Consider the following 25,257-nt stretch of genomic DNA (forward strand, 5'->3'; position numbering starts at 1 on the left):
TAACCTCTGGAATAGCCTCTTGACTCCATTTGATCTTGGCCACTGATCCTTGGCCCATTTTTAAATTGGGTTGGTTCACTTTTTGTTGTTGAGTTGTAGGAGTTCTTTATATATTATTCTGGGCATTAAACTATCAGATAAATGGTTTCCACATATTTTCTCCTATTCTGTAAATTGTCTTTTCACTTTTTGGATAATGTCTGTAAGTGTACAAAGTTTTTAATTTTGATGAAGTCCCATTTTCTATTCTTTTTTTTTTCTTTGTGCTTCTGGTATAAGATCTAAAAATCTATTGCCTACTAGAAGGTCCTGAAAATATATCCCTATATTTTCTTGTAAGTTTTTTTATAGCATTAGCTCATATAGTTAGGTCTTTGCTCCATTTTGAGTTCACTCTTTTGCATGTGCATTTCCAGGTGTCCCAGCACCATTTGTTGAAGAAACTACCCTTTCCCCTACTGAATGGATTTGGCACCTTTGTCAAAAGTCAATTGGCCATAAGTGTGTAGAGTTATCTCTGGACTCTCAGTTCTATTCCATTGGCCTCTCTCTTTGTTGATCATATCGTCCTGTCTTACCATTTTCACAGGATCAGGTCAGGAAGGGTTCTCTATAGGAACTCAAGCACGAGAACAGAGCTTGCCCATAGTAGGCACTTAATACGCATTTCTGAATGAATGAAAGAGGTAGGCACGGTTATAAAACTTCACTTTCCAGATGTGGAAACTGAGGCTCAGGATCACGCAGCCAGGAAGTAGTGGTCAGGATTTGAACCCAGGTCAGTCTGGTTCCAAAGTCCTATGCTCCCACGGCTTAGATTCCTGTGTGTCCGGAGGCAAAAATCTTCCCGTTCTTGGCCTTGCTTCTCCTACCTGTAAAACGTGACTTGGGTCATCTCTAGTTGCTGAACCTCGGTGGGCACTTGGGAAGGCGGTCCAGTATTCTCAAAATCCATCGTCAGGTTTTCTATCCTCCTCTCCTCCCCCTACCTCGGTGCCAGCTCGGACTGATACCACCCGCCGTTCTTCGCTTCACAGCTGGGCCTGCGCCAAAACCCGGACTGGATAACGCGGTTGTGGCAAACGCGGGCTCTAGAGGAGGAGCTAAGGGCCTGGGGCGCGGCTAAGAGAATGGAAGGGAAGGTGTGGGAGGGTCTTACAGACGCGAGGTGAGGAGTCTAAACACCCGGCTTGAAGCTATTCTTATAAGGAGGAATATAAGCGACTTCTGTAAGAGGGCGGGGTCAAGGGCTCTGGGAGGTGAGCGAAGTACTATAGAGCACAGTTGGTCAGGGGGCGTGGCCAAAAGGCTCTGAGGGCGGGCATAGAACGTTAGCTCTGCGAGATTCTGAGGGTGGAGCTAAGAATCCTGGGGGTGGGTCTAGATCCAATAAACAAGGTTCTCTGTGGACTGGGCTAGAATAGGAGTTCCAGGGTGGAGCTAGTAGATACTTGGGAGGGTTTGAGGCTCTAGGCTTGGGGCCTGGTCTTGCGAGAGGCTTTTGGGAAATTCAGTAAACAATTAGGGAGAAGGTTTGGGGGATCTGGGAGTGTCTTTTTCCACCCCATCCTTCTCCCAGAGCCAGGAGCTAAGCAGCAGACTGAAAAGCAGGGAAGGCCCTGCCCCTTCCAATCCCCCTGCATCTCTATTGGCTAAGGGGCCTGCGCGACAGCGTCTCATTGGTCCTGAACAGGAGAGGAGGGGGTCCGGAGACAGAATACGCGCCAGTTGTGGGCGAGGCCAGAAGGTGTCGAGGGGGGTCTCAGCGCGGCCAATCCCGGCCCGCGGATTGTGTTGGGGGAGCCTTGCAGGAGGTGTCCCGATCCCCCTTTCTGGGCATCCTGGAGGATGACCCCGGTGCCAGGCCCGCCGCCCGCCGCCTGATGCCGGGCGGGCAAAGCCCGGGATGCTGGAGCGAAGGGCGTTGCTATGGCAACGGGAGGCAGGGCCTGGGGGGGGGGACCGGGCCCGGGCTGGGGCTGGGGGGGCCGGCGGTGGCTGTGGCGGGGCGATGGCGGAGCGCGGCCCGGCGTTCTGCGGCCTCTACGACACGTCCTCGCTGCTGCAGTACTGCAATGGTGAGACCCCCCCACCTCCTCAGTCCCGACCCTGGCCCCGCCCAAGGCTGGACCCATCTCCTCCCTCCAAGGACCCATCCCAGACCCTGGCCGAAAATCCCCCTTCCTCCCTCCAGCAGGACCTGGACTCCAGAGTAAGGACTTTGATCCCCAAATCCCCATGTTGGCTCCCCACTTTCTTGGACCCTCTCTTTTCCTGAAGTGGCTAGACCAGGAGAAGAGGGTAGAGCCTGCAGGAGCTTCGGATTGGAAGAGGGAGAGGCCTGGGGGTCGACTGCCTCTGGAACTTTGCTTTTCCTATCCTCTCAAGCCTCTGGGACCCTCCCCCTTCTCCCTGGCAGATGGATCAGTGGGGAGGCAATGGGGATGGCATGGGGTAGGGTGGGAGAAGAGTTTGGCCTTGTTCTAGGCAGGGTGTAGGACCAGGCAGAGGACTTTGCCCCCACTATTCCCTAGAATTTCCAGGCTGCACTCTTCCCACCCATGAGAATCTCCCCCTTCTTCCTAGACAAATGGATACGATACTAAAAGGGGCTTTATGGGCATCAGGCCCAGATGAGGGGAGGTGGGGGCAGAGGACAGGGGAGGTGGGAATGGGAGGTGGGTGCTAATCTCAGGGCCAAAGGGCTAAAATGGGAGGGGAGGGTCAGAAGGGAACAAAGCGCTTGGGTTATCCCCAAGGGGGTGCATAGGCCAAGGCCTCTCTGGGGTAGAGGCTGAAGGGCAAAGATGAAAGCACCTCTATTTTACTCTGGACAGACTGGGAAAGGGTCAATTTTCAGTTTGGATTCTCATCCTACTGAGTACCCATCTCAGTGCCAGGGAACCTTGGACTTACCTTCCTCTGCTCCTTTAAAAGGCAGGACGAGCATCAAAGACAGCCCTGGAGGTGGGCAGGGGCCAGAGCATGGCTTTGCCTCCAAACGTCTGCAGTGTGTCCTTGCACAAGTAACTTCATCTCTCTGGGCCTCAGTTACCTTCCTCCCCACTCCCCCAGCCAGGACACTCCCCAGAACAACAGCAACAATGGGTATAATACTACAACTAGAGTTGTAGGGAGCATTGGGTGCCATAATAATAGTTAATATTAGTCTGGATTTTATTGAGCACATACCATGAGCCAGGAAGCATGCAGTGTTTTGCAGGAGCGTGCAAAGTGTTTTGCTTGGCACAAGTAAACTTGCAATAACAGAACCTATTTTTTGTAGTAAGAGGTTCTGTACATTCCCCCCAGGTCTCCATTCTTACTTTCTTCCTTTGCAAAACGTGATGCCATCAGCACTCTAAGGTTCTTTCCTGTTCTGACCTCTAAGTCCCAATCGCTCTTTCCCTCCGACCTCGGGAGGCCCCCACCTTCCACTGCAGGTCCAGGCACCGGACCTGGGAGGCGCTGGGAGGGGGGCAGGGCGGGCAGAGGCCCGGCAGGCAATTGGGCTGCTGGGGGAGGGACGGGGGCGGGGAGGGAGAGGACGGGCGGCAGCACTGCGGAGCCAGGCTGGAGGGCGGGGCGGCTACGGACGCAGGATGGCAGGTGCGACCTCCATACCCCCGTACCTCTTCATGATTCCCCCTTTACTTCCATCGGTCTGGGAGCCAGAGCCTCCTCGGTTGTGGCGAGCGATGAGTCTGGGTATGGGTGGTCAAGGAGGGGAAGGGGGAGGGGAACCACCTCTGTCCTCCGCCCCTCCCACTCCGGGAAAATGGACGGGGCGAGGCGGGGGTGGGGGGGACACAGCGGTGTGAGTCATTTTGGAGGAGGGGGAAAGCCGAAAATGGGACGTGGAGTACAGAGACAAAATAAAGAGGGGGGCCAGAGAAGAACTCCAGCCGGAGAAGAGAGTTTAGCTGTGAGACCCCCGCGGACAACTCGCTTCCTTGGGTCTCCTGGGTCTGCGATGCGCTGCCTGCAATCCCCAAGTCTGCCGCGAGGGGTCGCACGAGCTCCGTCCTTGCAGCGGGCTCTGGGGTCGAACCCCTTGGTGAGAAGAGGAGGGAATAGGGATGACCTCACGGCTTGGAAAATCTTAGACGTCTGGACACGTTAGTTCCCGTCTTAGAATATTGATATTTGTTAGAGAACGTTGGAGATCAGTTCTAGAACGTTGGTGTCACTCAGTGTAGGTTGGTGTCAGTTCTGAAATGTTGACATCACTCATAGATATTTAGCATCTTAGTCATAGAATCTTAAAACCAGAGTCGAAGCATCTTCCACTTTGCTCCTGGATCAGTAGAATCTTAGAAGTAAGAGAGAGGGAGGGACTTCCCCAAGATCACACGGTCAGGGCGCTGCGTCTAGGAGAGGAGTGTGGGGCAAGGGCTGGAGAACGATGGGGATTTCCTTCCCCCTTCGGAGCCCTCTTCCTTGGCAGATCTCCAAGAGCCCCAATCTCGGGGTGCGAGAGAGGAAGGGGGCGGGGCCGGCCCCGTTTGGACCGAAGAAGGCAGGAAGGGAGCCTCAGGCGTTGGGGCTCCTGGGTGACCCCCGCAGCCAGCGCCTCCCCGCCTTCCAGATGACAATTTGTCGGGCACTAGCGGCATGGAGGTGGACGACCGCGTGTCGGCGCTGGAGCAGCGGCTGCAGCTGCAAGAGGATGAGCTGGCGGTCCTAAAGGCGGCGCTGGCCGACGCGCTGCGTCGTCTTCGGGCGTGCGAGGAGCAGGGCGCTGCACTGCGCGTACGGGGGACTCCTAAAGGCCGGGCACCCCCGCGTCTAGGCACCACCGCCTCCGGTATATTAGCTAGACTGAAGGGTGGGATGGGGAGGGCCGGAGTCCGGGACCTCATACTCACCCTCTTCTGTCCTCTGACCCCATCCCTCCAGTATGCCAGCTCTTGAAAGGTCTTCCCACCAGGACGCCCCTCAATGGCTCTGGACCCCCGCGGCGCGTGGGTGGCTATGCCACATCTCCATCCTCCCCCAAGAAGGAGGCGACCTCCGGGCGTGGGTAAGGAAGGCACGAGAACCTGGCACCTCCAGCCTCCTCCAAGACCTAATGAGAGACACGTGCCCGAGCTCCAGCTCGGAGGGTGCCGGGAGGTTCTCTCTCGTCCGCGGCAGTTGCCGGCTGGCCTCTAGGTTCTGTCCCCAACTGTGTGGTTTCTTTCCAGTGGCCGCCGCTACTTGTCACCAGAGCGCCTTGCCTCGGTGCGCCGCGAGGACCCCCGGAGCCGCACCACTTCCTCCAGCAGCAATTGTAGCGCCAAAAAAGAAGGGTAAGACCCAGGGAGGGACAGATAGGCGGGGGAAAGGATGGGGAATGTAGGGTCATGTCTCAGGGCACCAGAACATAACTTGGAGTGGGGACAGATAGAAACCGAGATCAGTGCTGGAGGCCTGGAGGGATCAGTCTTGAGGTGGCATGGTCCAAACGGAAGTACTGAAAAGGCGGAGCCAAGTCGAGGGGCGTGGCCAGAGCCCAAAGGGGCTGGACTAGAACGTAGAAGGCGTGGCGGGCCAGGGCGGAAAGGTGGAGCCGGAGTGGAAGTCAGGGAGGAGCCAGATTTTATGGGCGTGGCTACCCAGGTAAAAGATACTCTTTCACCGAGGGCCAGGGGTGGGGCTAGGGCAGAAGCCTCAGAGGGAGATTCCGCAGGGAAAGAGGGAATGAGAGCTGGGAGCGTGATTGGAATTTGAGGGCGTGGCCAGGGCCTAGGCTGGGAGGAATCAGAACCTGGGGACGGGGTCACGGAGGCTGAGACCTCGTGGGATTGTGTCAGTGGCCGGAAGCCCTGGCGTAGCGGAACCCAGGGACTGGAAAGTGGGTGTGATTTTAAGGTTGGGCGGGGCCATGGGCGGGTGTGGTCAACTCTCAGGGGGCGGAGCCCTCCTGCCGGCCGGAAGGAGCTCTTCCCAGGGACTGGGTCACGTGGAAGTGGGCGTGGCCTGAATGCCTGGCTGGTAGGGGAGGGGGCGGTGGACGCAGAAGGAGAAATTGGGTGTGAACAGAATGCTGGGGGTGTGTGTGAGATCAATTCCCTGGAGGCGGGGCCATTCTGTCATCTGGGCGGAGTCTAAACCCGAGGGTGGAGTCACGGTGCAGTGGGCGTGGTCAGAGTTTGCGGGCTGAGTCCTCCTGAGGCAGCACCAGGGTGGAAAACCACCCCTTCCATCCCTAGTCACATAGTAGCAAACACTTGTGTAGCAGAACTACTCCGGGCGCTGCGCGCGAGTTGGTCGGTTTAGTCTTCAAGACATTCCAGGGAGGCAGGTGCTTTTATCCCCAATTTATCCCCAATTTAAACGTGAAGGGCAGATAGAGGTTAGTGGATCAACTTGCCCACACAGCTAGGAAGAGGCAATACTGGGGGTTCGAGTCAGGCAGACGCGCTCTAGGGTCCAACCGCGCGCCCCCGCACCCCAAAACAGCCTTGTATCAAGACCCAGCAGCCCGGGATGCGAGACCGAGTGCTACCCGCCGGCTCCGGGGTTCGGCCGCGGAGGGCGGGGCGGGGCGGGGCGGGGCGCGGGCGCCTCCCAGGGCCGGAAGCGGCGGAGCTGATTGCGGCTCCTCCCCCGGCCCCCGAAGCTCCCGCCGGCCGCCGCCATGAGTAGCTTTGGAGCTGGGTGAGACCCTCTGGCACACTCCACCTTCCCCCCACTCCCGGGGCCTGTTCCCCAGGCCTCCCCCTCCCCGGGGACCCAGCCAGACTGGTGGGCGACTCCCCGCCCCTTTCCGCCGGCGCAGAGAATGTGGAGACACGCCCCTTCCCTTCGCCGTTTCCCTGGCTGCTGGAAGTTTGGGGCGCTGGGGGGTGGGGAACGCTGCGTCCTGATTAAGATCCGGTCCGTGCCACTTCGTACTGTGTGATCTTGGGCGATCACTGCCTCTCTGGGCCTGTGTCTTAGGCTCTGCAAGATCAACCGAGCAAAGCACACGGCCTGCAGAGAGCCAGCGCTCAGCTCCTCAGCGGCAGGGTGATTCGTCAGAGACCTTTGGGGCAGCGATGGTTCTCCCCTTTTCAGGTCCGCCCGCTGAAGCGCTGACTCTTTTTGTTGTTGTTTTTTCCTGACAGCAAAACCAAAGAAGTTATCTTCAGCATGGGTGAGTGGAGAGAGGAGGAGCAGCTTGGTTGGTGCTTGCTGGGGTGAGAGGTCAGAGCTGGACATCAGGAGACCTGACTACTGACCCTTTGCCTCTCTGGCCTCAGTTTCCTCGCCTGTTCAAAAAAAATGAAGCTTGAACAGGAGGGAGAGGGAGTAGGGAGAGGGAATAGGGATGGGGTGATGGCAGTGCCTGATTTCTGGGGGTGTCCTGGCAGAGGAGGGCTTCGTGAAAATGTTCCTGAGGGGCCGCCCTGTGCCCATGCTGATCCCAGATGAGCAGGCGCCCACCTACAGCCTGGATACACGTTGGGAGCTACCTTCCTGCCGGCTAAAACTCGATTGGGTGTATCCTTTCATTTTAATCCCTCCCCCCCCACCCCCACTCCCCCCATACAAGGGCCCTTTTGGTTTGGGATTTCATCTGGAAGGAGAGACTTTGTATCGAAGGTGGGACTTCTCCAGCCTCTGTGGCAGGGGGTCAGGAGACAGCAGAAGCAAACAGTTAGCTGAAATGACCTTTATGATTCATTAATGCAGCACCTGTTTACTGAGTGAGTGCCTTCCATATGCTAGCTGATTTTCTCTGGAAGCTTTGTTCACAGAGCTCACCTCTTATAGTGGGGGAGGGAGATAATAACCCGGAAGCCGGTGATTAAATCAACAAGATCATTTCATTTTGGCTAAATGCTAGGATTACAGTAACCTAAGATCATGGGAGAAGAGTAACTGAACAATTAGAAGGAGCCAGGGTAGGGGACACTGGAAAGAGATGTTCCAGGCAGAGGACACAGCAAGTACAAAGGGCCTGGGGCCAGTGTGAACATAGACTTGGGGTACAGGAGAAACAGAAGTTGCTAATGATTAAGAGCCCTGGCTCCAGAGCCTGACCGAAGTGGGTTCAGGCCCCACCCAACATCTGACTGACCGTGACTTGGGCAATTCACCTTGTTACTTGTGCCTCGGTTGCCTCCTGAAAAAATGGGTTTTGTAATTGCAGACACATAGGGTTGTGAAATAATGTGTAAAGGTGCTGAGCTCACAATACATGCCTTATAAATAGGGAACTGATAAAATATTAATCTTTATTGAGCACTTACTATGAGCCAGGCACTCTTTCGTGTAGGAATGCATTAAATAATGTGATCCTTCTCTTTTATAGAATTAAGAATGTGTTTTCACAGCCAGCATCCTTTGAGCCTGAGGCCAGCATGTTAGGAATGAATACTTCCACTCTCCAGAGGAGAAAACTGAGAGCAAAAGAGAGCCTGGGCCCTGTGCTAGGAAGTCACAGCCAACCTGAGGCCAGAAGCCCTGGCTTTGGGCCCCGGCTTTGGGCCCCAACCTTTTTTCCCAAAAGCCCACTGGAGTCAGCACTCTAGGGATCCAGTCCCTGTCTGCCTGTTTGGGCCTCAGTTTCCGTCCTGGAGGAGGCATTGAAACTGAAGTGACTTGGCCTTCTGGAAGCCCAGAGACTCCTCAAGGGAGCTGGAAATATTCATGGGCAGTGAGATGAAGGATTTATGCCAGGCTGAGCTGGATGAGATCAGATGAGAGGTGGCTAAGACTGCAAAAGTCAGTTTGGGCCTCATCTCTACAACAATTGCAGGTTGCAGCAGTTTTATGAGATCAGGATTGCAGCAGTTTTATGAGATCAGGATATATATGTTGACCATTCAGATTTTTTCTGAACACCTACTGGGGCCGAGGGGTGAGGACATAGCAGTGACTATAGCAGGCTCAACCCTGTCCTCCTAGGGCTCACAGTCTAATGGAGGGAAAGAACCTGATGGTGATGACCTGGAGTGGGCTGGGCTGGGAGAATCCAAGGGAGTGGGAGAGTCAAGTGGGGACAGCCAGTCAGGGAGGGCTTCCTGGAGATGGGGATACAGGAGTGAACAAAACAGCCCAGTCCTGACCATCCTGGACCTTGGACAGTTAACAGACCAGATTATTACTGAATGGGATAAGTACAGTGAAGGAAATGAGCCCAAGGACTATTCTAGAGCCAAGGCTTGGAGTAGCCATGATCTGAGCTTTTTAGGGAACTCGGAGGTCAGCCAGGAAGTGAGAGCAATAGCCCCGTAGAGGCCAAGGAACCACTGACTCCTTAACCAGTCCCTGGGCGTCTCCAGCTATGGGTACCGGGGCCGTGACTGCCGGGCCAATCTTTACCTGCTGCCCACGGGGGAGATAGTGTACTTTGTGGCCTCTGTGGCAGTGCTGTACAGCGTGGAGGAGCAGAGGCAGCGCCACTACCTGGGCCACAACGATGACATCAAATGGTGAGGCCAGGTTCAGCCCCCCACCCCACCCCAGAGATCCAGCTCCCGCCCCCTCATCAGGTCTCTGTTTCCCCAGGAAACCGTGGGTGGGCAGGGTGGTGCCAAGTCTTTGCTTTGTCTCTAAAAGCTGCCCTCAGGCTGAATTCAGGAAAAAAAAAGTGGATTAACTGTCAGTATTTCAAGAGTTGGTGAATTCCCTTAAATCCCTGGATTTTTTTGCTTCCAGCAGTGCATTGGTGGGGTGGGCAGGGAGGTGGAAGGGGGCATGGACCCTTTAAATGGGTGGGCCCATCTGACGGCAGGAACCCTGCAGGCATTTGAGTTAGATACCCAAGGGCATCCTCTTATTGCTGACTGAGGGATTAAATAAGTGTTAATTGACTACATGACTCATTCGGCCAACTGGTGTAATGATTAAACCCACGGGAACGAGCCCCTTGTGAGAGAGGAGTCCAGGCCTCGAACCCCCTCCTTCCCCGCTAAGCCCTCTCCACCCTGCCCCCTCTCCCCCCAGCCTGGCTGTCCACCCCGATATGGTCACAATCGCCACCGGCCAGGTGGCAGGTACCACCAAGGAGGGGAAGGTAAGGGAGTGGAAGAGAGCAAGCAGAGCCGGCGGGTGCCGGGTGGGGAGACTCTCAGGGATGGCGGTGGAGGGGGAAGGCGGGCCATCCCCTCGAGTAACAGGTCTCCTTTTTTTTTGCAGCCGCTGCCGCCACACGTGCGCATCTGGGACTCAGTTTCCCTCTCCACCTTACACGTGCTGGGCCTGGGGGTGTTTGACAGAGCCGTGTGCTGTGTGGGCTTCTCCAAGGCTGTAAGTCCTGTGCCTGCCTGCTGGGACCCAGCCCTCCTCTCCCAAAACGGGCAAGCAAGCGCCTGCAGGTCCCTACCCACCCCGTTGGGATTGAGATCCCGCCTTCTTGGCGACTGCACAGATTCGGGACACGCCCCTTGGCGAAGTTCCAGGGCCTGGCTGCTCTCCTATCTGTGACCTCACAGGTCTGCTCTTTTATTCCTTATCAGCAGAATCATAAGCCCTGATTTGCCCTGGACCTCCTCAGTGTTCGCTTCTAGATCATTGAGTGCTTTTTGCATTACTTTTAGCACCTCTTTTAAAAAACCCTGTGTCTAAGTCGGTGCAGATGTATCTGCTGTGTTGAGATAAGGACAGAGGTTGAGAGCTTGTAGACTAGTTTGATGCTGCTGCAACAAACACCCAAGTGTGGCATCAGTGGGCTTTCTATGTTTTTTCTTTTTTTAATCATATTTTACATTTTTATCATATTTTACAAACGTACCTGACATTGATGGATTGAGGTATGAAAAAAACACACACACAACTGAGCCTTCCCCACAAATAGTTTAAATAGTAAATCTGAGGCCTGAGAAGATATTTGACAGCTTGGGGGGAAAATACCTGTTATGGTGCCAAAGTGTAAAAAAGAAAAGAGCTGCAAAATCAAAATGGACTAAAGGTACAAAACACATCATACCAAATTTATTAATTATTTCATATACATAAAAGCTTCATTACAAATGAATAAGCAGGCCAGATAGTCCCATTCAGCACAAATTCCTGTCTGTGTCTGAGAGCAGCTGAGAAATCACAGCCATGACTTGCTACAATGGAGTCGTTTCCAAAGGAAAATTATAGAAACTCTTTCAAATGTTTTTTACGGCCCCTGGCTGGAAGTGTATTTTAATGTGCTTTCTATGCCACGGGCCAGACCCTTTAAAGGTCTCAAAACAAGGCTGAGTGAGGGATGCCCCAGTGGGCGTGGGGGCTGTTCCTGACCCAGCTTGCCCCTCCCCTCTCCTTCTAGAATGGTGGCAACCTGCTCTGTGCAGTGGATGATTCCAATGACCATGTGCTCTCCGTGTGGGACTGGGCCAAGGAGGCCAAGGTCGTGGATTGCAAGGTGGGGTGGCCCTGCTTATCACCTCTCCCTGGGGCATTCGGTGGTTAGGAGTCTCGGACCGTATGGACCTGGGTTCAAGTCCTGGCTTTGCCATTTGCTGGCTGTGTGACATTGGGCAAGTCTGAGCCTCTCTGAGCCTATGATAACCATGGCACTTTCTTCCTGGGGCCTTAGTAAGGATGTTGGAATGTAGGGTGGGTGGGCTGGCCAGCCCTGCAGAAGGCTCAGCCCAAGCTGACTGTACAGCCCTGGGATATCTGAGACAGACCTTGACCTGCCACTCTGGGGCAGCAGCCCATTTTATAGGAACTTGAGGCATGGGATGGGGGAGACACACATCCATCCTGGGCTAGGGACAGGAGACCGATGGGCCCACAGTTTGGGAGAAGGGCGTGGCTGAGAGGCTGGGCTCTGGAGTCAGACTGAAGTAAATTCAGATTCTGAATGCAACTCTTGACCTGGCCGTGCGGATTTAAGAGACTTCCCCCTCCACTGCATTTTCCCCATCTGTCTTGAGGGGCAGGGGTCACCAATGGGTCCAGGGTCGTTTTGAGGATTAAATGAGTTAATGGATGTACGTTGTTTAGCCTAGAGCCTGGCCAGGAGGAAGGTCCCTAGAAGTGCCTGCTATTGTGTGGGGATGAGGGTGACAGTGCTTGGGCCTGCCTCTTGGTCTTCAGTTTGCCTGTATGGGAAGGGTGGGGGTGTGCAATGCACAACTCACACAGCCGTACAGGGCGGCCCGTGTTGGCCCTGGTGGTTTTGAGGTCCTCATTCAGAATCTCTCCCCACCAAGTGCTCCAACGAGGCCGTACTGGTGGCCACCTTCCACCCCACAGACCCCGCCCTGCTTATCACCTGTGGGAAATCCCACATCTACTTCTGGAGCCTGGAGGGGGGCAGCCTGAGCAAGCGGCAGGGCCTCTTTGAGGTGAGTGCCCAGGAGGCAGGGACGGGGGCACCCTGAGGAAAGCAAGGACACCGGGATCTGGGGGGTATCCCAGGGATGCTGAGCCATTGCCTGCCCTGCCTGGGGCCTGGGTTTCCTTATTTATAAGCGATGATCCTCTTGAACTCTTTGAAGTTGGGAGGATTCAAAGGATTAAAGAGTTTAGCAGCTCCCAGCAGCTAATGAGTGCTCTATAAGTGGGTGATGCTGTTGTCAGGAATGTAGATAAACACAGAGGAGGTAGAGGGGCCCAGAGGCTGCCCCTGGGGGCAGAGGAGGCAAAAGGTGGCTGACCAAGAGAGGCTGAGCAGGTGGCAGTGAGCCTGGGGAGCAATTCTGACAGGGCTCCCCCTCCTTTGGGGAGAATCTGGGCTTCTGCTCCAAGAAAGGAAGGACCTGGTAACACCAGACCCAGAGGGAGATGAAATGGAGACACCAAGAGGAAGGTGGGGCAGGGAGAGAACACAGAGACAAAAGATGGGGAGAGCATGAGGGAGAAGTAAGGAGCAGGGTCAGAGTGGGGAAGTCTGAGGGGCTGGCAGAGGGGGGACCGAGGGGCAGGGGAGAGGGGTCCAGAGAGAGAAGTCAGGGAAGAGATAGGGAATCAGGAGGTGGGTCTGAGGGTGGGAGGTTCAATGAGGCAGAAACCCCATGGGAGCCCGAGCACTTGGGGTAGAGACAGATGGAGAAGAAGCTGCCCCACAGGGGCCTCGTACCCAAGAGCATGGAGGGGATTCACTGTCCTGAGGAGGGGCGAGCTCTGGGACGCCACCCCTGCTTCAGTGACATTCTGACACCTTCCCTTTTCCTCCACCTTAGAAACATGAGAAGCCGAAGTATGTGCTGTGTGTGACCTTTCTGGAGGGTGGCGACGTGGTCACCGGGGACTCTGGGGGGAACCTCTATGTCTGGGGCAAAGGTTAGTGTCCCCAGCCCAGTCCCCCTAGTCCTCTTGGCTCTGCCTCCCTTCTGACTGCTTGGTGTGGAGGGTATGATATTTAAATCCTTGGCTGTCCAGTTCCAACACCCCGGTCAAGGTTCAGCTCATAGCCCCTCCTCCATGAAATCTTTCTTGACTCTCAACTCTGGCCCTCTGCAAATTCCACGTTAGGGATCAATTCTGGATTACATATAAATGAAAGATCATCCTCGATGGCCGGTAGATAGATAGATGGGTGGTTTGCCCAACCAGTGGATCAATGAGTGAATGAATGAATGGATAAATGAATGGAGCTGTTGTCCTAGTCAATGAATGGAAGAATAAGTAAATGAATGTTAATAGGTAAGTGTTAGCTGAATGAATAATTAAATGAATGATGGTTGTGCCTGCTAATGGATAACTATGTTAATAAATGAATAGGTTATTCCAACCAGGGCATCTATAAGTGGATGAATGAATGAGTTTATAGATATGAATGAATGGCTTATAGATATGAATAAATGAATGCATAGTTTTCTCAGCCAATAGATTGATGTGTTCTCCCAGTAAGTAGATCAATGACTGAATGATGAGTTGATTGTCCTAACCAATGGATGGATAAAATAAATAAATGGTTGTCCTAGCCAATAGATGGGTGAATGAGTAAATAAATAAATGAACAGATGAATAAATGATTGTCCCAACCACTGGTTGACCTGTTAACAAATGGATTGTCCCAGCTGGTGGATCCATTGAGTGAATGAATGGAGGAATGAATGAATGGGTTATACCAGCCAGTGGTTGGAAGAATGAATGAATGGATGAACCAACCCAGCGAGATGGGTGACCATGTTAATGAATTAATGGATTGTCCCAATCAAGGATAAAGGAGTGAATAAAAATTTGCCCCAGGTTTTATTCCTGTAAATAAAGGAATGAATGGTTTGTCCCAGCCAAAGGATGGTATAAGCAAATGAATGAGTTGTTTTGACCCGGTCATTTTGGCTTCCACATACATTTTGCTCGTGAGTCAAGGCTGCACTGAATATCATTCCCATTTCACAGATGAAAAACAATAGGCCCAGAAAAGGACAGTGACACAGCAAGTGGCTGAACAGAGCAGAATCAGGGCTCTGGGTGTCCAAGGCCCCTGCCCTTTACACACGGCCCAGGGGTGTGTGGGATGAACCAGTTATTGCTGTGTGAACTCAGGGAAACCCTTTCCTTCTCTGGGCCTCGGATTTCCTGTCTGTACAATGAACTGGAGGCAGCGATTATCTCCAGCATCAGTTTTGCTGACCTGGGGAAACCGGCCCCCTGTGGGATTACCCCAGGCAGGGCTGGGCAGTGGGAGGGCAGTGGGTTTAGGAGTCTGGCAAGCAGGAACCCAGCTCCCAGCAGTGCTCTGTGCTTGCTGTGTGACCTTGGAAAGCCATGTCCCTCCTCGAAGCCTCAGTGGCCTCCTATGAAACATGGATATAACATCATTACCTTCCTCCCAGAGTTGATCTGAGGTTTCCTTGAGATCAGGCCGCAGAGAATAAGTTCCAAATAATCAGTGGCAAGGTGTCTTTCCTGACAGACTGTGAGCTCTCTGAGGGCAGGGACCGGGTGTGACTCATCTGCAAATCTCCAGGCCCACCACTGGGCACAGCTTATGGGGCTTCAGGATGGGTGGGTGGTTGGTTGGTTGGAAAGATAAATGGACCAAAGGATGGACGGACACATCTAGTATAAAGGGAGACCGGCCAGCCTGGAGGCAGTGGCATCACATCTGGGTCTTGAAGCATGAGAAGTGCAAAGATCTTTTCCTGCTTCTCTGGGTGTTTTCCCCACTTTCTCCCTGGTCTCAAGGCCTTCAGTCTTGCTCCCTTGGATTCCGATTCCATTTGTTTCCAGAAGCATCTTTCTGAAATGTTAATCTGATTTTTCCATTTCTCCCCAGTGCCCTCAAAGCAAGCAAAGCTCACTGAGGCCTCCGAGGTCCTGCATGGCCTCACACTGTCTTCTCTTGCCCTGTTTTCGCTTCCAAGCTGCCATCACAAATAACATAACATGGGTTGGCTTAAGCAACAGGGATTTATTGGCTCATGTTTTGAGGCTAGAAGTCCAAAATTAAGTCATCAGCAAGGCAATGCTTTCTCCCAGAAGATTGTGGCGTTCTGGGGCTGGCTGCTGGTGATCCTTAGGTCCTTGGCTTTTCCATTGCATGGCAACGCACATGGCACCCTCTCTCCTGACTTCTCCTTTCTCTTCTAGGTTCCCTTGACTTCCAGCTTCTAGCCCTCCCGGTGGCTTTCTCTTCATTAAGCCTGCAGTAATAGGATTAAGGATTAACCTTATTCAGTTAGGTCACAACTTAACTAAAAATAACATTTTCAAAAGGTCCTATTTATGAGGCACTCACATCCACAGGAATTGGATTAAGATTAAGAACATGCATTTTTTTTCCCCTGGGGTACATAATTCAACCTCCCATATGCCTTGATACTCTTCCCCTTTCATGTTAAATCTTGATCACACCAGATTTCTTTTCATTTACTTGTTAGTCCATGCCCTCTGTCCTTTGCACATGCTATTCCTTCTCCCTAGAACACTTTGCCCTCTTTTTTTGACCTGACTCCTACTCACCTTCAGATCCTTACTCAACCGTCTCTCCTCCAGGAAGCCCTCCCTGATCCACTATGCTGGGTCCCCTCTTTGGAATCCCACAGCCTACTGGATTTCCCTATTCCAGCACCAACCACCTTGGGTTGCACTGACTGGCAATGGGTCTGTGACCCCCTAGGGGTATGATGTGGGGTTGTCTTGGTCACCACTGTGTCACCAGATCCACCCAGCATGAGGCTGGGCCCAGAGTAAATGCTAGCTGTTGACTGAATGGGTAAATGGATGAATGAATTGATGGGTAGCTTGACAGATGAGTGGGCAGATGGATGGGAAAATAAATGGAAAATGGGTAGATGTTTAGAAGGAAGGATGGATTAAGTGATAAATGGGAAGTTGGACAAAAGAGAAGGTGGGTAAATGGATGAGAGGTAAATTGATGAGTGAATGGAAGGAAGGGTGAGGAAATGAATGGATGGGTAGGTGAGGGAATGGGTGGGTAGACTGATGGACAAACCAGTAGATGGATGGGTGGATGGGTGGATGAGTGGATAGATCCAAGGGTAGATGGGTGGATGGGTAGATGTTCATTCAGATGGTTTAGTAATTAACTTCATTACCACTATTATTAACATAAAACCTCCAGCAATAATTCAATATCAAACTCCACTATTTGTATAGGGTGGATGAGTAGACAGAGGGGTGGGGGGTGGAAGGGTAGCTATGAGTATGGAAAGGTGGTTGAATGCACGGATGTAGTCTTAAGCGTTGAAGGTGTTCTCCAGGGAGAGGCGGGGGGCAGCACAGGGGCCGCTTCCCCAAGCTCACCCTGACCCTGGTCACCCACAGGTGGGAACCGCATCACCCAGGCGGTGCTGGGTGCCCATGACGGTGGCGTGTTTGGGCTCTGCGTGCTGCGGGACGGGACGCTGGTGTCTGGAGGGGGCCGTGATCGGCGGGTGGCCCTCTGGGGCTCCGACTACAGCAAGCTGCAGGAGGTGGAGGTGAGGAGGGGCGCAGGCTCCTGGGAGGGTGGGGAGCCCTCCCCCAGCGCACCAGGGCTCCTAAGGGCAGCCCCGCCTGGCCCCAGCGTGTCAGCCCCGCCTGCGCAGCACCGCATGTCCTGAGCTCCTCTCCCTTCTCGTCCTGACCCCAGGTGCCCGAGGACTTTGGCCCTGTGCGCACGGTGGCCGAGGGCCGGGCGGACACGCTGTACGTGGGCACCACCCGCAACTCCATCCTGCAGGGCTCCATCCACACCGGCTTCTCGCTGCTGGCCCAGGTGAGCAGCTCCCTTCTGTGCCGTCTCTCCTCTTCCCCGCACCATCCCTTCCTCCTCCGCTTTTCCCACTCCACTGTTCTTCACTGCTCTGTCCCCTTCCTTCTCCCTTGGCCTGGCCAACACCATTTATCGTCACTTTACCTACCCTTGCACGATAACCCCACCATGCTCTGGCCACCGATGAAGGACCCCCCCCCCCCCCCCCAGAACGCCACATGATCCAGCAACTAACAGGTTAATTGATAGCATGACAGAGGGTCCTGGGGCTCTGCCTTAGGGGGAGGCATCCATTCTGTTGGGAAGAGCCCAGGCTGGTTGGTAAGCATGCTCTGTGCCCCTGGGTCACACACCTTCCCCCTTGTCCAGCTCCAAGTTGCTGGGAGGGGCTCCCCAGAGCCTGCCTGTTTTCCATTTTGAAGCTTGAATGTCCACTCTCTGCTTCCCTGTATGCCACACCCCTTGCCCCTCACCCAACCCTATTACAAAACTCACCTACTAAGAGATGGTTTGCTATGGCAGTTAAGAATATGAATTCTGGAGCATGACTGTCTGGCTTTGAATCACAGCCCTGTCGCTTATTAGCTGTGTGATGTTGGGCAAGTAAGCTACCTCTCTGTGCCTTTACAAAATGGAGAGACTGACAGAACCAACCTCACGGGATTCCATGAAGCATTTAGAACAGCGCTTGGCATGTGATATGAACTCAAAACATCTTGGTCACCATCATCCCTTGTTCAGTGGTCCCTCTCCCTTCACGCCTTCCATGCATTTTCCCCTCCAGCAGTCTGGCTGAAATCCATGCCTCTGCATTTAGATCCTTCTCTGGCTTTGGTTTCCATAGGAAGAACATGAAAAACAAGGGCTAGAGGGATTTTCTAGGTGTCCCAAAGCCAGAAGGAGCCTTAGGGGTCCCATTTTAATAACTACAACATTAATAATAAGCAGCCACTTCTATTTTGCAGGTCCCTTCTCTATACTAGTCTGGGCTTAGCACTCTCCGGCCATGATTTAAGTCAAGATAATAACCCTGTGAGGCAGGTACCCAGTGATTAGCCCCATTTGACAGAAGATTAAACTGAGGCTCCAAGAAGAAGCCACCTGCCCAGCGCCTTACAGCCAGAAAAAGAGAGCTGAGCATCAAACCCAACCCACAGGGTCAAGCTCTTCAATGCCATGACCTCCTGCCTCCTGTTGTACAAACAGGAAGGCAGAGGTTCAGGGAAGGGGCAGCATTTGCCTCGAGCCACACACTGGGCCACGGGACCGCTCAGTTGCAGCCCCCTTCACATGCCCTGGGGTCCAGATCTTCCCTGGTTCACACTCGAGGCAGAGCATGTTGCTGGGGTTAGTCCAGTGCTTTTTCCCCAGGATCGAGGTGGGAGTGGAAAGGGACCAGAATTGGCTTTCTCCATGCTGCTGTCTTTGCCCCTTGCCAGGGCCACGTGGAGGAGCTGTGGGGCCTGGCCACACACCCCAGCCGGGCGCAGTTTGTCACGTGTGGGCACGATAAGCTGGTGCACCTGTGGAGTGCAGACTCCCACCAGCCCCTGTGGAGCAGGAGCATTGAGGTAAGGGGAAGGGGACCTCGACATACCCAATGGGCGCTTATGAACTCACTGGCACAGCTAGGGGAGCGGGTTTGCAGCTGGAATAGCATCCAGAACAACACAGAACCCACCAGGTTCTGTGTTGCCAGGGGAGCTGCTGTGCTGCCACCGTCGGGAAGGTGGGGAATTAGAAAATGACTGAATATGAGAACATACCCTTGTAGCTGCAATCCAGGAGCCACAAAGCTGTGGCTGCTACAACCGTCGACTGTAGAGCTACACTGTCCCCCATGCTAACTAGTTGCCATGTATTGGCTATTCAAATTTAAATTCATTAAATTCTAAATAGATTTAAAAATCCAGTTCCTCAGTTGCACTAGCCACATTCCAAGGGCTGGAGAGCCACGTGTGGCTAGTGGCTACCAAATTGGGGATAGCACAGATAAAGAATATCTCATCATCGCAGACGGTTCTCTTGAATGGTCTTGCTCTGAGGCCTCCTAATGCTGGCTAAAGTTGCACTGGCCAGAAATGGATTCTCTGTGTCCTGCCTTTCAAAGTACATAAGGCTAGTGACTGGCCCTTGGGTACAGGCAGAGAAATCCCAGTAGTTTAGCCACCCAGCTGGTCACTAGAATAGCAGAAGTGCAATCTCCACCTTTTGCCTTCTGTGGCAGGCAGAAGTACATCTGATGGTCTGAGCCGAGTCACAGGGGCAGCAACCCCATTGCAGGGGGTTCTGGGAAATGTAGTTTTTAAGCTCCCCTGCTACCGTGTGGGAAGCACATGCTAGAAGGAAGGTGGCAGGTCTAATAGTACCCCCACACTGCCCTTTGAGGCTTTGCTCCAGGAAATCTCCCAGGGTTGTCTCTGATTCTTTATGGTCTTTGAACTTCTGTGCATCAGGGATGGTGTGCCCTGGAAATTTTGAGAGGCATGTATAATAATCATCCTGGCTGCCCTAAATGAGCACCTACTATAGGCCAGATCCTCTGCTCAGCACTTCATTTCCCCAACTTGCCAGGGCATTAGAATCACCTGGGGAGCTGTTAGAAACAGATTTCTGAGCTCCCTCCTCAGAGAGCCTGATCCATGAGGTCTAAATTTGGGGCCAGGAATCTTCTGCTTTTTGCAGGCAACCCCCGTTGTTCTGATTCGGGTGGTCTGTGTGTCATGCTTAGACAAAGTGGCTTAGCTCTTCACTTGCATCATCTTTTTGACCCCTCCCCCAAACTCTATAAGGCAGGAGGGGTGATAGATCAGAGAGGCAGAATCATTTGTCCAACATTCCAGTGCAATAATCACAGCTTATTGTGCTGCCTGTGGACCACTGTTGGGCGAGGGGCTCAATGAGTGCTCAGAACGATCCTGGAAGATAAGAAAGTGAGTATCAGCCATCCATTTGCCAGCTAAGGCAACTGGGGCTTAAGAGAGTGAATGAAGGTCACATAGCTAGGGAGTGTCACAGCCAAGACTGGAAGCCAGGCCTGACTCCATGGTGCTCTATTGCCTGCAGACTAACCAAATGCCTCCCAAACCCAAAAATCATAATACCCAGTACTAATGAAGATGTGGAGAAACAGGCACTCAGATACAGCTGTCAAAAAATTAATACACTTTTATGGGGAGCAAACTGACATATATCAAGCCTTAAAAATAGGGCTTTGGGGACTACTGGGACCCAAAATTACCCTAGGAAATCATCTTGGGTGAATAAAAGCATAGGAATTTAAAACGGATAAAAAAGGGATCTTGGGTTGGTAGTAACAGGTTATGCTTTCTTCTTTGGCTGACATTGTTAAAGGAAAGGGAAATGACTTCCAGCGTGTCTAGAGCAGCAGAGGGAGGCTTAGAGCCCTCCAGCCAGGCTCTGAGGCAGGGGACTAGCCAGATGGAAGTGGGATCCCAGTTCTCAGCCCTGCCTCTTCTCTCCTTCCCTCAGGACCCTGCTCACTCAGCTGGCTTCCATCCCAGTGGCTCTGTCCTGGCCGTGGGCACAGTGACTGGCAGGTAAAGCATTTGGAGAGGGCTTCTCTGCTCCCTGGGGAACCGTCCCTAGATACCATCCTCCACCCCCTTTAAGTACCCCCAAACCCACAGAGACATTAATTATGTGCTGACTGTTTATCAGGCCCTGGTCTCCCAGCATTCCTCTGGTTTCAACCTGTCCGCGCAATCTGTCTGATCCCTCCCAGAGACCCCATAAATCCCTGCACCTCTCTGCCAGATCAGCTCACCTTCCCTCTTGTCTCCCCAAAGGTGGTTACTGCTGGACACGGAGACCCATGACCTGGTGGCCATCCACACTGATGGCAATGAACAGATCTCGGTGGTCAGCTTCTCCCCAGGTAGGGGGCGAGGCTGGGACCTTGCAGAGGCAAGGGTCTGGGAACTCGGGCTTGGGGAGTTACTGGCTGGGGAGAGGGCGGAGTCTGGGGGCGAAAGTGCGGGTGGGAGGATGTTTAAAACTTGTAGCGTGGATGGCATTTAGGACAGCTGAGGAGCCTGGGAGAGCCGATACTGAATCTGAGCAAGAAGGGGGTGGAGCCTGAGTGCTTCCTCATAGCCCCCCTCCCCCTCCCCCAGACGGGGCGTACCTGGCCGTGGGCTCCCACGACAACCTGGTGTACCTGTACACAGTGGACCAGGGTGGCCGCAAGGTCAGCCGCCTGGGCAAGTGCTTGGTGAGTGGGCAGTGGCCCCCAGCGCGTGGGATGCAGAATTAACTAATTTTCTACCTCAATTGAGCACAGCTTCAGCACTCAACTGGCTGCCCTGATCACACGGAGGAGTCTTAGCCCCGCCCACCCACACATTTACCCCCTCCGGTGTCCTGAGCCCGCCCCTCCGTGTAGCCCCTCCCACGTATTCTAAGCCCACCCCTTTGTCTAGCCCCGCCCCCTGCGTCTAGCCCTGCCCACTTGGTCTAAACTCCTTTATGTTCCGCGTCCTTTTTGTCTGGCCCCGCCGGTGACGGTCTGGCCCCACCATATTCCAAAGACCAGCTGTAGCCCTCTTTTGGCCCCCTTGTGTGCTCCCCTACCTCTGTATTTTGCCTTGGTTCCTTCCAGGTGTAATCACGCCCCCCTTTTCTTGGTTCTGTCCCCTCCAGCTCTGATTCTGCCCCTTCCCTCCCCGGCAGGGCCATTCCAGTTTTATCACCCACTTGGATTGGGCCCAGGACAGCAGCTGCTTTGTCACCAACTCCGGGGACTACGAGATTCTGTACTGTGAGTTCTCCGAGACTCAAAGGGTCTCTCAGCCTCCTCATTTGCATGAGCGCTGGGGTGGGCGGTTCGCTTCTTCTGGTCTCCCTCCTCTGGCTCTGATACTCAGGGGCTGTGCTGGGCCCCTGGCCTCTGATTTCCTCCTTGCTGGGCCCTGCTTTAGCCCATGCCTCTCCTTTCTGTCTGGGTGAGTGGGATGCAGGTTTTTAATCAGGGTGCCCCTGATCAGGTGTGGCCAGCCTGGGTGTGAGGGGAGCACCTGGCCTCTTGACTTCTTCTGCCTTGGACGTCAGTGTGCCTTGTCTGTGAAATGGATGGGCTGTCAGTAGTTCTTCCAGCTCTGAGTCCCTCCTCCATTTTTCCCCCAGGGGACTCAGCCACCTGTAAGCAGATCACCAGTGCAGATGCTGTAAGGAATGTAGAATGGGCCACCGCTACTTGTGTCCTGGGGTTTGGAGTGTTCGGTAAGTTCTAGAATGGGGGAGTCCCCCTGAGTATGAGAGTTCCAAGAAACATCGCTGATTGGTGGTCTTCTCAATCTCTTATTGGTTACCCCCAGGGCAGGGAACTCACCTCTGTCTGCTTATGGGCAGGATTTCGGTTAAAGGAAGGGGGTAGTGAGAGGACTGCTGAGATCCCTTGGAGCTACAATGAAAGGAGTCTGAATTGGGTGAGGGCACCTGGCATTTTTGCAGCCAGCATACATTCCCAGGCACCTCTTTGCCTAGGCTTGTGCTCTGGGCAGTGCTGGGGACACAGTCGTGACCACAGCGGTCTCCGGCCCTGCCCTCATGGGGCTCAAGCTTCAGTGGGGGAGACAGACCTGTCCTCAGACAGTCCACAGTGGACCCAGCTGGGATGGGGATCCTCTGAGGGGGTATCTGGCCTCAGCCTGGGAAGGGGTCAGGAAGGGCTTCCTAAAGGAGGGGTCATCCATGCTAGGACTTGGAGGATGAGGAGGTGCTTTCCAGGGATTGAGGGAGGAAAGGGTTCTAGGCGAAAGGAATAGCACATACAAACACTAAGAGACAACGTAGAGCTGGGCATTTGGGGAAATGCAAGAAGTCAGGGTGGTTGAATCATTGCGGAATCCTCAGGGAGCATTGTGGAAGGATGGGGCTGGAGGAGCAGGCAAGGCCAGGACTTGCAGAGTCTTGGGGGGCAAGGGGAGAAGCCAGAGCTCTCCCCTAGGCCACCAGGGGAGCCATGAGCAGAAGGTGGTGGGATGGGGTCAGATTTTCATTTCCAACTCCGATTGCTGGCTCGAAGCAGGCAGGGAGGCTGGGGGTGGGGCTTGCTCTCCTTGGGGGTCCCTGGCCCACCTGACATCTTACTACTCTCCCACCCCGTCTTGCCCACAGGGATTTGGTCTGAGGGAACAGATGGCACGGACATCAACGCTGTGGCCCGCTCCCACGATGGGAAGTTGCTGGCTTCAGCAGATGATTTTGGCAAAGTCCACCTGTTTAACTACCCCTGTTGTCAGCCTCGAGTGAGTCCCTCTAGGGGGCTGGCAGAGGTCGGGGGTGGGGGTGTAAAGAAGCGGGCTTGGGAGCAAAATTCTGGGAGCCCTGATCCAATCCCAGTTCTCTCTGGGCCTCAGTTTCTCCAATTGTACAAGGAAGGCAATGAGTTTGATTCCAGGGACATTTCTTTCTTGCCCTGAAGATCAATGAATGCCAGAGTCTGGTGCTGAAGGCGTGGCTCTAGAGCTCTGAGGTCTATAATTTTTTTTTTTTTTTTAACATGGGCAGGCACCGGGAATCAAACCCGGGTCCTCTGGCATGGCAGGCAAGCGTTCTTGCCACTGAGCCACCGTGGCCCGCCCGAGGTCTGTAAGTTTTGAGATCTTGGGTTCTTTTATCCTGATCAACTCAAGAAACCTACTCTGTGCCTTGGCACAGGGAATACAGCAGCAAATAAGATAGGCAGGGTCATTGCTCTCATGGAGCTGACACTCCCATGGCATAATGGATCCAAGATGCTATAGGTCTAAGGTGTTTTTTTGTTTGTTTTTCGGTTTTACATGGGCAGGCACCAGGAGTTGAACCCAGGTCTCTGGCATGGCAGGCAAGAACTCTGCCTGCTGAGCCACTGTGGCTTGTCCCAGCTCTAAGGTTTTTAGATTCAAAGTGTCCACGATTCTTTTGCAGCTCTAGAACAAAGGTCACAGACTCAAATGCCGTAGGGTCAGACACTCTGCCTGGGGGTGAGGCAGTGGGAAACTTGGGGGCCCTGAGGGAAGCAGGTTGAATGCAGGGAGAAATTGTGGGTTTTCAAGAGAAGCCAGAAATCAGCATTTTAATTCAACCCCCCTCATTTTTTGAACATCAGCAACTATGTTTCCAAAAGTACTGGGTCGTATGCAACGCAGTCACAGGTCACCAGCAGATAACCGTGTCTAAGAACTGGGAATTAATTTTCCCATTCTCTGGTTTTAATTGAGGAGGATTGAGACATTTTACTGGGAGAATTTTTTTTAGACAAAAGCAGAGAGCATAGTACTGGCGCTCTTTTGTACCCCATTACTCACGCTCAGCTCTCACCAGATTTGGAAAACTTATTTCTTCTTTCTCTTTTCTTTTATTTTTCTGTAGTTATTTTAAGCAAACTCCCTACATGAGTTTTCCACCCAAAATTAGCCCCCTAAAAAATAAGGACAGTTCTTAAATACCCCCAGATCCATTAGCAGACCTAATAATTAATATTCATTCCTTAGTAATTAACTGAATCCAATATCCACTCCATATTCAGACTTCCGGATTGTTGCAGAAATGGCCTTTCTACGGTTGCTTTATCTGTTTGAAATTTGGTTATGTCTCAGATCTTCATGGAGAACAGCCTAGTCCACGTGCATGTGTTTCTTTTTTTTTTCATGCCATTGGGTAAACCAGATCGATTCCTCCGTTGGTTGTCAGAGGAGGCATTTATTAAGCAGAGGGGAATGGGGTCGGGTCAGGGCCAGGGGTCAGGTCATGGTCAGACCATGGGGTAGAATCTCTGACCTTTCACTTCTTTCCCTGTAACAGGCCCTCAGCCACAAATACGGAGGACACAGCAGCCATGTGACAAACGTGGCCTTCTTGTGGGATGACAGCATGGTCCTGACAACAGGGGGCAAGGACACCAGCGTGCTGCAGTGGCGGGTGGTCTGAAGCGTGGGGGTCCCAGGGATGTGGAGCTGGGACAGAGTCAGGGTGCCAGGGCTGGGATGCTATTTTTGGGAGATGTCTATTGCTAAGTAGAGAATATATACCCAGAGTATGTCTATAGCAGAGAGGGTTATGGGGTGGGTGGGTAGACCAGCAGAGGTCTCTATTTATCGGGGTAGGGAGAAGGGTCACACTGCTTTGGGGCAGCCATTGGGGTGTTTGGTTTGGGGTGTTTTTTTTTTTTTTTT

General features: G+C 53.3%; 1 protein-coding gene across 2 annotated transcripts; it reads left to right on the forward strand.

Annotated features, from left to right (window-relative positions):
* The first annotated feature begins 1,429 nt into the window (after nucleotides 1-1,429).
* Nucleotides 1,430-25,257, forward strand: EML2 (EMAP like 2). 2 transcript variants are annotated; one of them, XM_077131417.1, is made up of 22 exons: nucleotides 1,430-2,078; nucleotides 4,589-4,807; nucleotides 4,900-5,023; nucleotides 5,187-5,291; nucleotides 7,092-7,120; nucleotides 7,338-7,467; nucleotides 9,255-9,404; nucleotides 9,919-9,988; nucleotides 10,111-10,221; nucleotides 11,231-11,326; nucleotides 12,123-12,257; nucleotides 13,095-13,194; nucleotides 16,651-16,805; nucleotides 16,958-17,083; nucleotides 18,520-18,651; nucleotides 20,573-20,640; nucleotides 20,890-20,978; nucleotides 21,217-21,314; nucleotides 21,773-21,860; nucleotides 22,226-22,321; nucleotides 23,219-23,349; nucleotides 24,887-25,257. In XM_077131417.1, exons 1-22 carry the CDS (start codon nucleotides 1,907-1,909, stop codon nucleotides 25,010-25,012), a joined length of 2,550 nt encoding a protein of 849 aa, XP_076987532.1. In that variant the 5' UTR covers nucleotides 1,430-1,906; the 3' UTR covers nucleotides 25,013-25,257. The 2 variants fall into 2 exon arrangements, with proteins under 2 accessions (XP_076987532.1, XP_076987531.1); XM_077131416.1 differs by lacking the exons at nucleotides 1,430-2,078; nucleotides 4,589-4,807; nucleotides 4,900-5,023; nucleotides 5,187-5,291 and adding an exon at nucleotides 6,550-6,642 and having other exon boundaries at nucleotides 24,887-25,253.

Source organism: Tamandua tetradactyla, chromosome 16 (assembly GCF_023851605.1).
Source record: "Tamandua tetradactyla isolate mTamTet1 chromosome 16, mTamTet1.pri, whole genome shotgun sequence".
Lineage (NCBI taxonomy): Eukaryota > Metazoa > Chordata > Mammalia > Pilosa > Myrmecophagidae > Tamandua > Tamandua tetradactyla.

What these genes read in the sequence shown, in the direction of transcription:
- EML2 (XM_077131417.1), top strand. Translation starts at nt 1,907, where the DNA reads ATGCTGGAGCGAAGGGCGTTGCTATGGCAACGGGAGGCAGGGCCTGGG. An exon ending in GAGGCGACCTCCGGGCGTGG is followed by an intron (nt 5,024 to 5,186) that starts GTAAGGAAGGCA and finishes GTTTCTTTCCAG; the next exon opens with TGGCCGCCGCTACTTGTCAC. An exon ending in GTGTGGGCTTCTCCAAGGCT is followed by an intron (nt 10,222 to 11,230) that starts GTAAGTCCTGTG and finishes CTCTCCTTCTAG; the next exon opens with AATGGTGGCAACCTGCTCTG.